At 59.0% G+C, this 16,398-nt stretch overlaps 1 protein-coding gene across 1 annotated transcript; it reads right to left on the reverse strand.

Moving 5' to 3' along the window:
• Window positions 1-1,370: 1,370 nt before the first annotated feature.
• On the reverse strand, window positions 1,371-11,183 carry KCND1 (potassium voltage-gated channel subfamily D member 1). The gene is made up of 6 exons (XM_038748083.1): window positions 9,934-11,183; window positions 6,214-6,376; window positions 5,631-5,714; window positions 4,171-4,269; window positions 3,692-3,945; window positions 1,371-3,315 (listed from the first exon to the last, which is right to left on the reverse strand). The coding sequence occupies exons 1-6, from the start codon at window positions 11,046-11,048 to the stop codon at window positions 3,090-3,092; spliced, it is 1,941 nt and encodes a 646-aa protein (XP_038604011.1). The 5' UTR covers window positions 11,049-11,183; the 3' UTR covers window positions 1,371-3,089.
• Between the last annotated feature and the right edge of the window lie 5,215 nt (window positions 11,184-16,398).

A 16,398-nucleotide genomic window follows, 5' to 3' on the forward strand; every position in this document is an offset into this window, starting at 1 on the left:
TAATGAATGAAAAGTGAAGTTCCCCTTCCTTCCTCTCCCCCTCATCCCCCTCTCCATGCCCCCATCTTACCTCCTTCCCTTCCCCACAGCACCTGTAGATATGTATATATGTTTGTACATATTTATTACTCTATTTATTTATTTATTTTACTTATCCATATCTATTCTATTTATTCTATTTATTTTATTTTGTCAGTATGTTCGGTTTTGTTCTCCGTCTCCCCCTTTTAGACTGTGAGCCCACCGTTGGGTAGGGACCGTCTCTAGATGTTGCCAACTTGGACTTCCCAAGCGCTTAGTCCAGTGCTCTGCACACAGTAAGCGCTCAATAAATACGATTGATTGATTGATGGATGGATTGAGGTGACTTGCCCAGGGTCACATAGCAGACCAGCTCTGACTCCCAGCCCCGGCCTGTTTTCCCACGCTGCTTCCCATCGGTTCCAGCAAAATCCTCCCTCTCTCCCTCTCTCCATCCCCCAACGCCGCCTTCCTCCCTGTGCCCGGCGAAGGAAGACCACAGGCGGGAGGTTCGGTTCCGCTCTCTTCCCTCGGTTCCTTTTTATTGGATCCAACTACATCCGAGCCTGCCGCCGGCTCCACGGCCCTCCTTCCCCAGCGGGACCGGCTTCTGACCGGGGGGGAAACCTGAGATGTGGTGGCGGGGGCCGGAGGGGTCAGCCACATGGCCGGAGCCCATCGGCCGTCTGCGGAAGGAAGCAGGAGCGGAAGAGCCGCCGCCGGGGAGAGGTAGGGACCGCGGTGAGTCGCGACTGGATGCCCGGGCCTTCCCGGGATAGCCGGTGCTTGACCTAAATCGGTTAGGCCCAGAGAGGTGAGGGCGGACGAGAAGACAAAACAAACTGAAGCACAAAAATCGAAGGGATGAGGGTCCAGGACACCGCTGGACTTCCTACTATGTGCAACGCCCATTCCCAGAGTCACTCCCTTTCCGGGGCCCGGTCCCTCCTCCCTTGCTTCCAAGACCCCGATCTCCCTATTTCTAGCCATTTCTTTTTCCCGCTCTGAGCACTGTCTCACGCTCCAAGTTTTTGGCCGTGGAAATGAGTGAGCGTCTGCGACTACTGAGAGAGTCGAAGCCCTCAAACCTCAACTCAGTGCCGGGTGCTCAGGCTGGCCCGGGGGCAGCAGAAGGGTCCAGAGAGTTGAGGAGACTGCATAGAGAAGCAGTGGGAAGAGCCCGGGCTTTGGAGTCGGAGGTCATGGGTTCAAATCCTGACTCCGCCACTTAGCTGTGTGACTTTGGGCAAGTCACTTCACTTCTCTGGGCCTCAGTTCCCTCATCTGTAAAATGGGGATGAAGACTGTGAGCCCCACGTGGGACAACCTGATCACCTTGGAACCTCTCCAGCGCTTAGAATGGTGCTTTGCACATAGTAAGCGCTTAATAAATGCCATCATTATTATTATTATTTGCCCTTCCGGGCCTTGCCTGTCGTTTGCCCTTAGCTCACATCGGAAGAATCTTGACTTGCTGGCTCCCAACCCAGCTTCCTTACCTCATTCCAGAGCAGTCCCGATCATCGTAGGTGGAAAAGAGACGGAAAGCGCATGAAAGAGAGACGGTCCCCCCACCTCCATCCTTGCCTTGGCCTCAAGGAAACCAAAACGGCATCGGGGAGATGGAGGGCCTTGCATAATACCTTAGAGATCGTGGTTGAGTTTGCGTGAAGGGTAAGAGAGCCCAGCCGAGAACCTCTCTCCGAGGGAAAGGGAGATGTGCCTCGATCCCACCGATACAAGTCCCGGGATTTGTGCTATCCGAAGTTGGAGGAGAAGGAGGGTCTCCTCTTGCTTCCCCGAGGCCTTTGTGTCAGGGTGGCCCAACTCCCCCTGGAAGTTCATTCACAATCTGCCCAGAGGCCCCTCGGGAACGATTTCTCCGGAGGGGTCGGGGGCGCCGGGGGGTTAATGTTATATTGTGCCATGCAGTAGTGAACGAGGGTCACCGTCGGGAGGTGGCCTCTCGAGGTTCGGGGGGCCGAAGGGTTGGACCCCCTCCCCTCTCTCCCCACACCTCCTGAGACGAGACTTAGGGGGGCTTCAGGGGTCAGGTTGCCAGGCCCAGTGGATGCAGACCTCTAAGGGGTCCGGATTTCTCTGGGATTGCAGCTGACTAGCCTCGCTGCCCCCTCCCAGCTCCTTGAATGTAAACCAGAGTCCCCCCGACCATCAGCGAGGAAAGGAGAACTCCATGCCTTTCCCTCTTCCCCACGCTCCCGCCCTTCCTCAAGGCCCCATCTGTCTCGCTGTCAGACCTGGGTTCCTCTTAGAAGGTCTGACCCCCGCCTTGGTCTTGTTAGCTCCTCCAGGTCGGGGAGGGGAGGGGAGGCCCGGTGTGCCGCGGGCAGCAAGATATGTTGAGACAACGACGGTCCGCAGTGAGGAAGGGAGCCATAATGCTAGCTTTCTGGCTGGAATGGCTACCTTGGATGCACTGGAGGCTGTTGAGGGAGGGAGGGAAGGAGGGAGAGGAGGCAATCTGTGGCCCGGGAGGAGACGAGGACCCTGAAGCAGGTAAAGGCGGCAGCTTGGGCTGTTCCCAGTGCTGCTCCTGCTCTCCGCAGCCCCAGATCGTCACCGCTGCTCCGCCCTCCCACGGCAACGATGCCCCTCGACTCCGGGACTACCTCTGAGCTAAAGCCGAAGGGACGGGAGGAGGACGCGTCACCTGATCTCCTCCTTGATGCTCCGGAGTGCCTGGGCTCTCTCCTAAGGAAACCACGGCCGGAAGACTGGAGAAGGGATGGGAGGGAGGTGAGCGGCCTTCCTTCTGCAGCTAGTCCCCCCTCATCCCCCCAGTGCTGTATCTCCAGGAGGAGCCTTCTCCTTGTGTCCCTATTGCATAGCTAGTGGCGGGGGGAGGGTCCCGATACCTGTGCTCTGCCCCCCCATCCCCATATGGCTTTGGAAATGAAACAGGAAGGAGCTGAGTGGGGTGGGGGGGATCCACGGCGTTTAACCACGCGTCTCCCTGGAAGGCCAATCAACACCCCGATCCTCAAACCTAACGGAAGGAGGACTGGACGGGGGGTCGGGTGAGAGGGGAACGTGGACCCCGGTCTCCCTTACAGGGAGGAGATCTTGACAGTCTCGTGGAGGAGGAAGGAGGGGGCCAGGCTGGAGTTCCTGAGGGTCCCCCCCAGGCGAGGAGCAGAGCCGGGAGAGGGGGGCTGGCTCTCGTCTGGAGTGTTGGCAGGCGGTGTGGGGATGCTGATGATGGCGGCCGTTAGGTCCCCGCTGTCGCAGTTCAGCTTCAGGCTGCCGAGGGGCCTAGCGTTGAGACGAGAGCGGCTGTCGGAGCAGAGGGAGGCAAAGAGAGGGGCGAAGAGCAAGGGCTGTGTCAAGCGCTCAGTGATGACGAACGACCGCGGATTGAGTGCGGAGCGGGGCAGCCACCTCTTCCTTCCTCAGCCCGCCCATCCCTGCCCCACACCAGAGCGAAGGCTCCGCGTGCCCCAGCCCGCGGTGGGTGGGTGGGTGGGTAGGCCGGCAGCTGGCTCTCCTGCGCCCACTCCTCCCTTTCCCTCGCTCACACGCTTCACCCCGCCGCCCCCTCCCACCCCCAGCCTAGATCGGCCTCGTCCCCTCCTTCGGGCGCAGACCCCCAGATCCCCCCTCGCTCCCCCTGGCTTGGGCAGCCCTGGGGGGCTGGGGCGGCGGGGGGTACCTCTGGGGTCCAGAGCCCGGGGGTCCGGCCAGGTTGTCCAGCTCCTGCATGCTGCCCCGGCTGACCGAAGCGGTGGAGTTGGCGAGGCGGATGGCGCGACGCTTAGCCCGGCGGGGACAGCAAGAGCAGGGCAGGCCTCCTCCGGCGCCCACCCCCGGCTGGGACGACACGGAGGTACTCCGGCTCGTGCGGCCCCCCAGGGACATCACCCCCAGCGCCTCGCTGAAGGTCAGCTCGTCGGTGAACTCGTGGCACTGGAGGCGCGGGGGGAAGGGGGAGACAAAGAGGAAAAGGTCAGAGGGCACCGAGGCCCTCGCTCCGGAGGATCCCAATTCTCCCTGCCCCCGAGAAAGGGGGTGGGGGGGAGTCTCCTCCACGATCCCGGGGACGGGCAGGTTAGGGAGCTAGGTGGGGGGGGTAAGCGGGAAAGAGGCTGGTTAAGGTGACGGGAAAGGGGCATCAGGGACGAGGGTCCGTACCGTGGTTTTCTCCAGGCAGTGCAGCAGGTGGTGATGCTGCTGTTCGAAGGCAGAGCGGTTCCTGATGCACAAGGCCTGACCCTCGCCGCCACCGTGGTCCTGAGGAAAGAGTGATCATCAGCCCCCCGCACCCACCCCCTCCCCAAAGGGGGATCGGGAGCCCTTGGATTCGGGAGTCCCGTTCTGCCTCTGCCCGCGGACTCGCCCCGAGTTTCTCTGGGACCCCTGCTTCGCCCCTTCGCCACGTGCCCACCGCCCCAACAGCAGGAAAGATGGCGGCAGGAGGTTGGGGCATTTCACAGAAGCAGCGTGGCTCGGTGGAAAGAGCCCGGGCTTGGGAGTCAGAGGTCATGGATTCTAATCCCGACTCCGCCACTTGTCTGCTGCGTGACTTTGGGCAAGTCACTTTACTTCTCTGGGCCTCAGTGACCTCATCTGGAAAATGGGGATGAAGACTGGGAGCCCCACGTGGGACAACGTGATCACCACGTATCCCCCCAGTGTTTAGAACAGAGTTTGGCACATGGTAAGCGCTTAACAAATGCTATTATTATTATTAATGGGGGGAGAGTGGGTAGGAAGGAACCAGAGAAACCCAGAGGACAAATGGTTTCAGATCCCTGCCTTTAGTGAGGTGGGGGCACTGGAAATCTCCAAGAGCACCTGGCAGCCCAGCTCAGTGGAGTTAGGGGCAGCTGAGGGGACGGGAAAGCCACCCACGGCGGAGGCAGGATGTGAGGGAGAAAGGCAGAGAGCGAGGGAAGGAGAGAGAACTTAGAAATTTATAACCCACGAAGGGATCACTCTACAGTGGGGAAGAGGAGAGAGGGAGAAGGCAAAGAAAGGAGTGTCCTAGACCACCGGAATGGTGGGTTCTCAGATCTTAGTTTCCAGATGCAGCAACCCTCCCCCAACCAGAATTTTCCTAACAGAGGAGAGGGAAGGGGAGGGAGCGGAAGAAGGGTGGAGGGAGACCTGTCTTTTGGACTTAAGAAAACCCACATTTGTTCTTTAGGTGCCCCTGATTTGCCACCCAGAAGGACCTCTCTTTTGACTTTCCCTCCTCTCCCATGCGTCTTAGATGACTAACAGGTGGGCTGTTCTTACAGAACAGGTTTAGGGGGGAAAAGATTGACTCCCCTTTCATTCATTCAGTCGCATTTATTGAGCACTTACTGTGTGCGGAGCACTGTACTAAGCGCTTGGGAGGCACAAGCTGGCAACATATAGAGACGGTCCCTACCCAACAAGGGGTTCAATCTCCCGAGGCCATTTCCTTGCCCCTAAACGGACCCACGAGCCCCCTCAGCCTACCTGCGTTGAGGGGAAAAGTTTGGACCGGGCATTCCGGGTGGCAAAGGGGACCCCTCCGCTCCCCGGGGATGCCCTATATGGAAGGAACGGTTGAGGGAAAGTGGCGTTTGGAGACGTGCCTCCTTCCCTCAACACAAGGGACCCACCTCCAGGCCCCCATTCTGCTTGTACTGCAGGAAGGCGTTGGTGGTGCCACTCTTTGCCAGTCGGATTCGGGCCAGGCGCACTTTCTGCGGAGGAAAGACAGTTGATCCCCTGGCACCCTCAACCCAGGACCCGGAGAGAGCCTGGTGACAGAGACTGTGGGACTTGGGGTTTCACCACCTCCAGGAATTGCTCCCCGCTTCGTGGCTCCTTCCCAAAGGGCCAATGGATCCTCTCACTCTGCCGAAAAGGAGAGCGTTCGGAACACTGCATCAGGACAACGGAGCTGGGAGTGACCCAGGGATAGAAGAGTCCATTACAGCCAGGACGGGAAGGAAGGAGGGAATCAGCCGTGCCAACTCGCTATCCCAATAACAGGGTCCCTGAAGGCCGGGAGGCCCTGTAAAATGCTGCATTGGAGCCAGACAGTCCATTATTTCTAGAAACGGGGAGGTGGGAAGCCCCGCCGACCCAGTCGATCCCATCCGGGGGTCAGAGCATCTCATCGCAGAGCCTGGGGCGAAACCGCTGACTCTTTCCAGGGTCCGGGGGCGTCCCACCCCGTGGCCTCTCCCCGAGGGGTACCTGCTGCGCCCGGCGCTTGTCTGCCCGCTGGTTCTGGTGGTAGATGCGGCTGAAGTTGGAGACGATGACGGGCACGGGCAGGGCGATGACGAGAACGCCGCTCAGAGAGCAGATGGAACCGAAGATCTTGCCAGCAATGGTGCTGGGGACCATGTCACCGTACCTACGGGGGGCATGAAGCAGAGAAGCAGCGTGGCTCAGTGGAAAGAGCCCGGGCTTTGGAGTCCGAGGTCATGGGTTCAAATCCCGGCTCCGCCAATTGGCAGCTGTGTGACTCTGGGCAAGTCACTTCATCATCATCATCATCAATCGTATTTATTGAGCGCTTACTGTGTGCAGAACACTGTACCAAGCGCTTGGGAAGTACAAGTTGGCAACATATAGAGACAGTCCCTACCCAACAGTGGGCTCACAGTCTAAAAGGGGAGACTTCACTTCTCTGGGCCTCAGTGACCTCATCTGTAAAATGGGGATGGAGACTGGGAGCCCCCCGTGGGACAACCCGATCACCTTGTAACGTCCCCAGCGCTTAGAACAGTGCTTTGCACATAGTAAGCGCTTAATAAATGGCATCATCATTATTATTATTATAGGGACTGTAGAGCCAGAACAGGGACACCCCTACCCCACCCACCACGTCCCCCCGGCTCCTCCTTGGGGCTGCCCACTCCTCAGAGCCGAGGCTTCTCCGTTCCGGTTCTGAGAGGGGGCTCCGGGTCTGGAGGGGAAGGGGAGGGGGTGCAGGAGAGCCGGAGGTGGCGGTTGACACCGTGAGGGGGCTCTGGGTGTCTATACCGAACACTGGAGATGGGTGTTTGAGTCATCCAAGAGCACTATTAATACTGCGCGTGGGGGAGTGAGAAATCAGAGCGGCGGTATAAATATCCCCGGGCACACCCGCAAGGACTCAGAGCCTCTTTGCCGGAGGTCAGGCCCAGCTGGCTTGGCGGAGGGGCGGTAAGACACCTCTCTTTCCCTGGGTGGGGCGCGGGGCTGGAAATAATAATAATGATAATGACGGCATTTCTTAAGCGCTTACTATGTGCCAAGCACTGTTCTAAGCGCTGGGGTAGATACAAGGTGATCAGGTTGTCCCAAGTGGGGTTCACAGTCTTCATCCCCATTTTACCACCTGTTGGGGTGTCGGGTCCGCCCCCGAGGATAGGGTGGGTGGCTTCGGCCCCAACTCCGCCCGGAGCCCGCCCAGACTCCGTAGGAACCCTTGCTCCCCAAAGGCCTTTCTAAGTCCTGACCCAGAAACCCTTCCAGAGGCCGCCTGCCCCGCTGGTTGCCAGCGGCAATGGAGGAAATGTCTGCCGCCCTCCTTGTGGGCAAAGAAATGTGGCCACCAACTCTGTTGTATTGTCCTCTCCCAAGCGCTTAGTCCAGGGCTCTGCACACACTAAGCGGCGCTCGAGAAATACTGTCGATGGATCGATCGGCCGTGCCTCGGACTCTGGGATTCGGGTCCAATGATGGTCTCCGGCAGAAATCCTGAAAATGGCCATCGGGAAGCATCTCGATGCTGCCCCATAGGCCGAGCCGGAGGAGCGGAGCCTTAACGTCTCCGCTCCCTGCCATGACCCTGAAACCAAACTGCCAGATGCCACTAGCGGGAGCCAGGAAAGAAGCTGGCAAAGTGGTCCAACACGTTCCTCCAAGGAAGGAGGAGGAAGGAGGGTGGTCCCCAAGTCTCCCGGCTTCTCTTCCCTTCGTCCCCACGGTCATCCTGGTGCCGCACAAAAGGGGACGCGCGCACACTCACACTAGGTGGGCAGTGGGTAGGGAAGCTGCAGAGGGCGGATTGTGCGGCCCTCCCACGCGGCCCAGCTTCCTGACTGCAGGGCGACCCAGGCCGGAGGCAGCCACAGGCTGGCCTGGCGGGAAGGAGAGGCGGAGCGATCCGTGGGCTGGCATGCCGGGGACCATGGGGGAGGAGAGGGGAAAACTTGGGATGGGCCGGCCCCAAGCTCTCCGTGGAGGGGAGGGAGGGCAGGCCGAGCTTTCTTGAGGTGATTCTCAACTTCAGTTGGAACATGCAGGCCCCTCATCACGTCCCCCCACCACCCCGCACGCCAAGGCCAGTGCTAACAAGTTGGGCAGGCAACAAGGTAACAACGGTAACACCTTTTAGACTGTGAGCCCACTTTTGGGTAGGGACCGTCTCTATATGTTGCCAACTTGTACTTCCCAAGCGCTTAGTACAGTGCTCTGCACACAGTAAGCACTCAATAAATACGATTGGTTGATTGGTTGATTGATCAGGAAAGGGGCTGGGGCGGCCGCACATCCGCCAAGCTAGCTCTCTTCCCCCCTTCAAAGCCCTCCTGAGAGCTCACCTCCTCCAGGAGGCCTTCCCACACTGAGCCCCCTCCTTCCTCTCCCCCTCCCACGCCCCCGCCTTACCTCCTTCCCCTCCCCACAGCCCCTGTATGTATGTTTGTACAGATTTATTGCTCTATTTATTTTACTTGTACCTATTTACTATTCTATTTATTTTATTTTGTTAATACGTTTCGTTTTGTTGTCTGTCTCCCCCTTCTAGACTGTGAGCCCGCTGTTGGGCAGGGACCGTCTCTAGATGTCGCCAACTTGGATTTCCCAAGCGCTCAGTCCAGTGCTCTGCACACAGGAATCGCTCAATAGATACGACTGAATGAATGAAATGAATGAAATGAGCAGCCCTCCCGCATCAAAGTCTCCCCTCCCTCCTCCACGGGGCTTTTTCCAAGTCCCAAATCCTACAGCTCTCCTGCCTGTGGCTCCTCCATCTCCTTCCTTCTTCGGGTCCCTTTCTCCCAGGATGTTTCCGTCCCCTGTTCCCCCAAAGGCCCTTCTTCCCTGAAACTTCCCTCCCCGTCAGAACTCCGGAGTTGATTCCCATGCCCCGTGCTGGGAAACGGGGGACCAGAGCTGGGAGGATCCTGGCTAGGGGTTCGATGGTGGCGAGGGAAGGGGCGGGCAGGGAGCCGGGGGGTAGGACATTCACACATTCATTCAATCGTCCGGGGGCTGGCGTCAGGGAAGAACCCTGGGGGGGCACTGGCTCTGGTCTCCATCCCTTCCCCAGAGAGTAGCCGTCCGCGGGACATCAACAGAAGCAGCAGAGAGAGCCCGGGCTTTGGAGTCAGAGGTCATGGGTTCAAATCCCGGCTCCGCCACTTGTCAGCTGGGTGACTTTGGGCGAGTCACTTCACTTCTCTGGGCCTCAGTGACCTCATCCGGAAAACGGGGATTAAGTCTGTGAGCCCCCCGTGGGACAACTGGATTACCTTGCACCGACCCCAGCGCTTAGAACAGTGCGGTGCACATAGTAAGCGCTTAATAAATGCCATCGTTATTATTATTATCAGCTCCTGCCCGTCCCTCGGGCTGTGGAGGGAGAGGAGAGGCTCCAAGGAACCTGGCCGAGGGGCGGCCGTGTCATCTGGAGCAAGGCGGTGGACTGGCAGCCCGGCTTGACCGGAGATCGGGTCCGAAACTGAACCCAAGCGAGCAGAGCTTTCTTCCTCTCTGGCACGCAGATACACACGCGCACACGTGCACACGCAGGCATCTCCCTCCGGAGTGTGTGTTGGGGTAAGCCCCGGGGAAGAAGCCCCCTCCCAGAGAGTCTCCCCGGGCCTCCCCTCCCCGAGGAGGCGACGGGGAGAGGAGCCCCGGGGCCTCCTCCTGACCCCGGGGCGTCCACCTCCGGGACTCGGGTCTCCCGTCACTCACCCCAGCGTCGTCATGGTGACGATGGTGTACCAGAAGGCGGCGGGGATGCTGGTGAAATTGGTCTTGCTGGTGCCCTTCTCCGCGTAGAACATGACGGTGGCGAAGATGATGATGGCCATGGTGAGGGAGAAGAGCAGGAAGCCCAGCTCGGAGGCGCAGCTCTTGAGCGTGTAGCCCAGGATGCGCAGGCCCTGAGAGTGGCGGGAGAACTTGAAGATGCGGAAGACCCGGAAGACCCGCAGGGTGACGAAGGCGCCGCTGACGTCCTCGTTGTCGGGCATGGCCAGCCCGATGTAGTAGGGCAGGATGGCCACCACGTCGATGATGCTCATGACGCTGCGCAGGAAGCGGCAGCGGCTGGGGGCCGCGAAGAGGCGCAGCAGGTACTCGCCCGTGAAGATGAGCACGCAGGCCGTGTCCATGCAGAAGAAGGCCAGCGGGAAGCGCTCCCCGCAGGGCTGCTCCCGCCGCCGGCCCGGCGGCGCCCGGCAGGGGATGGTCTCCACCACGTTGGCGATGACGGACACGGCGATGAAGAAGCCCGTGACGTAGTAGAAGACCAGGGCCATGGTGCTGGTGTGCGGGTTCTCGAAGGCCCGCCACAGCCGCTGGCGGAAGGAGCTGTCGGCCGGCAGGGCCGCGTCCGAGGCCTGCTCGGCCTCCTCGTCGTCGGCCAGCCGCTCGGCGTTCTCCTTCTTGCGGTCCCGGTACTCCTCCAGGCAGCAGTCGCCGATCAGCTCCGGGATGATGCCGTAGAAGGCCAGCTCCTCGTCGAAGGCCTGGATGCACTCGTGGCGCGGGCAGTGGAGCCGGCCCGTCCGGTAGAAGTTGAGCACGTGGCGGAACATGTCCGGGTCCCGGTCGAAGAAGTACTCCCCCGAGTCCTGGTCGAAGAAGAACTCCTTCTCCGAGCTGCCCAGGAGGGTGTCCGGGTAGCGGTCCAGGGTGTTCTTCCAGGTCTGGAAGCGCCTCCCGCTCACGTTGACCACCAGGAGCTCGTCGCTCCGGGCCTCCCGCCCCCGGGGGGCCACCGGCAGCGGCTGCTTGGCCAGCGGGAGCCAGCCCACGGCCGCGGCCCGGGCGAAGGGCAGCCAGGTGGCCACGCCGGCCGCCATGGGGCCCCGGGGCTGGCCTGCGGGCTGTTTAGGAGGACATGGCGCAGGCCGGGAGGAGGGTGGGCAGAAGAGGGGGGCCCCTTCCTTCCCTTCCTCCCTTCCCCTCTGGAAGACCCCTCCGCTCCCCTGGAAGGTGGCTGGGCCAGCTGGGCCAGTTGGGGAGGGCCCGGGGCCAGAAAGGCCGAATGGGGGGATGGAGAGCGGGGCCCCACCGGAAAGCCTGAGGGCGGGGTGGGGGGCTCGGAGGGCACCCCCGCCCCCCCCAGGAAAGTCGGACAGACGGAGGAATTGATGGGGCCCGGTCGTGGGGGGCACCCAGACCCTAAGCTCCCGGCCGCTGCTCCCGGCTGGATGCAGGGCTCAGGACGGCTGAGCTCGGTCCCGGCCACGCTGAGGAGAGAGGAGGAAAAGGTCAGCCCGCGGGGACGGAGGAAAGGGAGGCCGAGCAGATCGGAGGACGAGAGGCCTGGGTCAGGGGGAGAGAGGGGAGAGACAGGGGTGCAGGGAGAGCTGGGGAGAAAAGCAAAAGCGGACAGGGCTGGGGAGGAGTTGCCTGGCGGGGAGACCCGGCAGAGCTGGGGAGAGAAATAAGGGAGGGCGACCAGATCTGAGGAGGGTCTGGCTACCTGGGTGGTGGGGAAAGCTGGAGGGAAAAAAGGGAGGGTGACCAGATCTGAGGAGGATCTGGCTACCTGGGTGGTGGGGGGAGCTGGAGGGAAAAAAGGGAGGGTGACCAGATCTGAGGAGGATCTGGCTACCTGGGTGGTGGGGGGAGCTGGGGAGAAAAGAGAGGGCGACCAGATCTGAGGAGGATGTGGCTAGCTGGGTGGTGGGGCAAGAGAGTGGGGAGAGCTGGGGAGAAAAGGGAGGGTGACCAGATCTGGGGAGGATGTGGCTAGCTGGGTGTAGGGGGGAGAGAGTGGGGAGAGCTGGGGAGAAAAGGGAGGTGCCCAGATCTGAGGAGGATGTGGCTACCTGGGTGTCGGGGAAGAGAGCAGGGGGAGCTGGGGAGCAAAAAGGGACGGTGACCAGATCTGGGGAGGATGTGGCTAGCTGGGTGGTGGGGGGAGCTGGGGAGAAAAAAGGGAAGGCGACCAAATCTGAGGAGGATGTGGCTACCTGAGTGATGGGAGCAGCTGGGGAGGAAAAAGGGAAGGTGACCAAATCTGAGGAGGACGTGGCTACCTGAGTGATGGGGGAGAGGGTGAGGGGAGCTGAGGAGAAAAAAGGGAGGGCAACCAAATCTGAAGAGGATGTGGCTACCTGGGTGTCGGGTGAGAGAGTGGGGGGAGCTGGGGAGAAAAAAGGGAGGGTGACCAGATCTGGGAAGGATGTGGCTACCTGAGTGATGGGGGCAGCTGGGGAGAAAAAAGGGAAGGCGACCAAATCTGAGGAGGATGTGGCTACCTGGGCGGTGGGGGAGAGAGTCGGGGGAGCTGGGGAGATAAAAAGGAGGGCGACCAGATGTGAGGAAGCTGGGCCCGGGGTGTGGGTGGGAAGGGCTGGGGAAGCGGGGAGACGGGTGAGGACTGTGTGTGTGTGTGTTGGGGGGGCCCGATCCCCGGGGACAGGCAGATGCCGCGGGGGGCCCGGGAGGGGAGGGGAGGGGAGGGGAGGGGTCCCACCTGCCCAAGCGCTTAGTAAGCGCTCAATAAACGCGATTGAGCGAAGGAACCAAGTCCGGAGAGGAAGGGGGTGGGGGGCACCGGGAGGGAGGGCTGCTCATCCTCCCGCCCCCACCCCGCCTCCCGTTCTCCGTCCGGCCCGCGGCCCCGAGGTCCCGGGGGAGACAGAGGCGCCCCTCACCGTGGCTGTGCGCACGGGGCCGGGGGCCGAGGCGGGGGCCCCGCTGCGGCCTCCCGGCCTGCTCCTGCTCCTGCTCCTGCTCCCTCCTCCGGCGCTCCCGCTCCTCCTCCGGGTGCGGTGCCGGCTCCGGGCGGAGCGCCGGCCGGCCGGCTCGCTGGGGGCTGTCTCTCGGTCGGTCCGCCCCCCGCCCCGGCCCGGAGAGATGCTGCGGGAGGGAGGAGGTGGGGGGAGAAGGGGGGGGGGGCGAGGATGGAGAGGATGGAGAGGAGGAGCCCCCCTTACCCTTCTCGCTCCTTGCCTCCGGATCCGTTTTCGGATGCCCCCTCCGACTCCAGGATCTTTCCCGGGGGCTCCTTCGACTTCCCAAGCTACATCCCAGCTTTCCCACCCCCACCACGACAGGGGATCCCTGCTCTCCCCCCCCCCCACCCCACCCACGACTGGAAGAGTCTGAATCAGCAGCACTTAAAGCGATCGATAAGGGAGGAGGCAGCTAATGGGTCTGGTTGGGGAACCACTGCAGTTCGCACCCCCTGGCCCCCCACCCTCCACCCTCCCCTCCCCACTTGGCCGGGATAAGGAGAGGGGATTTGGGGGAGGAAGAAAAGCAGAGCAGGCCCCTGGGCTGGGGGAAGGAGCCCAAGACTGGGACTGACTGCTCTAAACTGTGAGCCCGTTGTTGGGGAGGGGCCGTCTCTCTTTGTGTTGCCAACTTGTAATGATAATAATAATAATAATAATCCATTCATTCAATCGTATCTATTGAGCGCTTACTGTGTGCAGAGCCCGGGACGAAGCGCTTGGGAAGTCCAAGTTGGCAACATCTAGAGACAGTCCCGAATTCATTCAATCGTATCTATTGAGCGCTTACTGTGTGCAGAGCACTGGACGAAGCGCTTGGGAAGTCCAAGTTGGCAACATCTAGAGACAGTCCCTAATAATAATAATAATAGTACATTCATTCAATCGTATCTATTGAGCGCTTACTGTGTGCAGAGCACGGGACTAAGCGCTTGGGAAGTCCAAGTTGGCAACATCTAGAGATGGTCCCTAATAATAATAATCATACATTCATTCAATCATATCTACTGAGCACTAACTGTGTGCAAAGCACGGGATAAGCGCTTGGGAAGTCCAAGTTGGCAACATCTAGAGACGGTCCCTAATAATAATCCATTCATTTAATCGTATCTATTGAGTGCTTACTGTGTGCAGAGCACTGGACTAAGTGCTTGGGAAGTCCAAGTTGGCAACATCTAGAGATGGTCCCTAATAATAATAATAATCATCCTTTCATTCAATCGTATCTATCGAGCGCTTACCGTGTGCAGAGCACGGGACTAAGCACTTGGGAAGTCCAAGTTGGCAACATCTAGAGACAGTCCCTAATAATAATAATAATAATCCATTCATTCAATCGTATCTATTGAGCGCTTACTGTGTGCAGAGCACTGTACTAAGTGCTTGGGAAGGACAAGTTGGCAACATATAGAGACGGTCCCTACCCAACAGCGGGCTCACAGTCTAGAATAATGGCACTTATTAAGCGTTTACTATGTGCAAAGCACTGTTCTAAGCACTGGGGGGGATACAAGGTGATCAGGTTGTCCCACGGGGGGGCTCACAGTCTTCATCCCCATTTTCCAGATGAGGTCACCGAGGCCCAGAGAAGTGAAGTGACTTTGCCCAGAGTCACCCAGCTGACAACTGGCAGAGATGGGATTTGAACCCATGACCTCTGACTCCAAAACCCGGGCTCTTTCCACTGAGCCCCGCTGCTTCTCAAGCGCTTAGTCCAGTGCTCTGCACACAGTCAGCGCTCAATCAATACGACTGAATGAATGAATGAAAGGAGCAAACTCCCTAAGGTGGACCATGGGGGTGAGGGGCCTCGGCTATCACACTGTCAGCAGAACTGCAAGGCCAGTGGACCAGGGGAGGGTACAGCAAGGGGGGCGGGGGTCGACCCCTCCCGGAGAAGCAGCGTGGCTCAATGGAAAGAGCCCGGGCTTTGGAATCGGAGGTCATGGGTTCAAATCCCGGCTCCGCCACTTGTCAGCTGTGTGACTTTGGGCAAGTCACTTAACTTCTCTGGGCCTCAGTTATCTCATCTGTAAAATAAGGATTAAGACTGTGAGCCTCTTGGGACAACCTGATCACTTTGTAACCTCCCCAGCGCTTAGAACAGTGCTTTGCACATAGTAAGCGCCTAATAAATGTCATTATTATTATTATCTCCCGGTTCCTGGGCCTCCTCCTCCGGAGGCGGCTTGGTTTCTGGCCCTGAATCAGGAGTTGGGAGGAGGGAGGACCGTGGGCCAGGCTGAATAATAATAATGGCATTTAGTAAGTGCTTATTATGTGCAAAACACTGTTCTAAGCGCTGGGGAGGTTACGAGGTGATCAGGTTGTCCCACGGGGGGCTCCCAGTCTTCATCCCCATTTTCCAGATGAGGTCACTGAGGCCCATGGATGGTCCAGGAAGGAAGTTGGCACCGGCAGGGCAGAGCAACTTGCCCCCTCACTGGGGTGGGGACAATCCGGCCAGGGCTGGGGTGATGGCAGCCCGACCTCCTGTTCTCCCACAGGGAATAATAATTATAACGACGATGGCATTTGTTAAGGGCTTAGACGATAATAATAATAATAATGATGGTATTTATAAAGCGCTTACTATGTGCAAAGCTCTGTTCTAAGCGCTGGGGAGGTTACAAGGTGATCAGGTTGTCCCACGGGGGGCTCACAGTCTTCATCCCCATTTTACAGATAATAATAATAATAACAATGATGGCATTTGTTAAGCGCTTACTATGTGCAGAGCACTGTTCTAAGCACTGGTGGGGATACAAGGTGATCAGGTTGTCCCACGTGGGGCTCAAAATCTTAATCCCCATTTTACAGATGAGGTAATTGAGGCTCAGAGAAGTTAAGTGACTTGCCCAAGGTCACACAGCAGACATGTGGCAGAGTCGGGATTCGAACCCATGACCTCTGATTCCAAAGCCCGGGCTCTTTCCACTGAGCCACGCTGCTTCTCTAAGGTCTAAGATGAGGTCACTGAGGCCCGGAGAAGTGAAGCGACTTGCCCAAAGTCACACAGCTGATAAGTGGTGGAGCAGGGATTAGAACCCATGACCTCTGACTCCAAAGCCCGGGCTCTTTCCAATCAATCAATCAATCGTATTTATTGAGCGCTTACTGTGTGCAAGGCACTGTACTAAGCGCTTGGGAAGTACAAGTTGGCAACATATAGCGATGGTCCCTACCCAACAGTGGGCTTACAGTCTAGAACTGAGACATGCTACTCCTCAAGCAGATGTAGATGGCAAGCACTGTTCTAAGCGCTGAGATAGACACAAGATTGTCCCTTTAGGGGCTCTCACAGTCTTAATCCCCTCTGCTCTACCCTCTACCCTGCCCCACGGCAATTGTGTATACATGTACATATTATTCTATTCATTTTATTAATGATGTGTATAGAGCTATTATTCTATTTATTTTTGATGCCATCGATGCCTGTCTACTTGCTTTGTTGTCTGTCTCC

Source organism: Tachyglossus aculeatus, chromosome 6, assembly GCF_015852505.1.
Source record: "Tachyglossus aculeatus isolate mTacAcu1 chromosome 6, mTacAcu1.pri, whole genome shotgun sequence".
Classification (NCBI taxonomy): domain Eukaryota; kingdom Metazoa; phylum Chordata; class Mammalia; order Monotremata; family Tachyglossidae; genus Tachyglossus; species Tachyglossus aculeatus.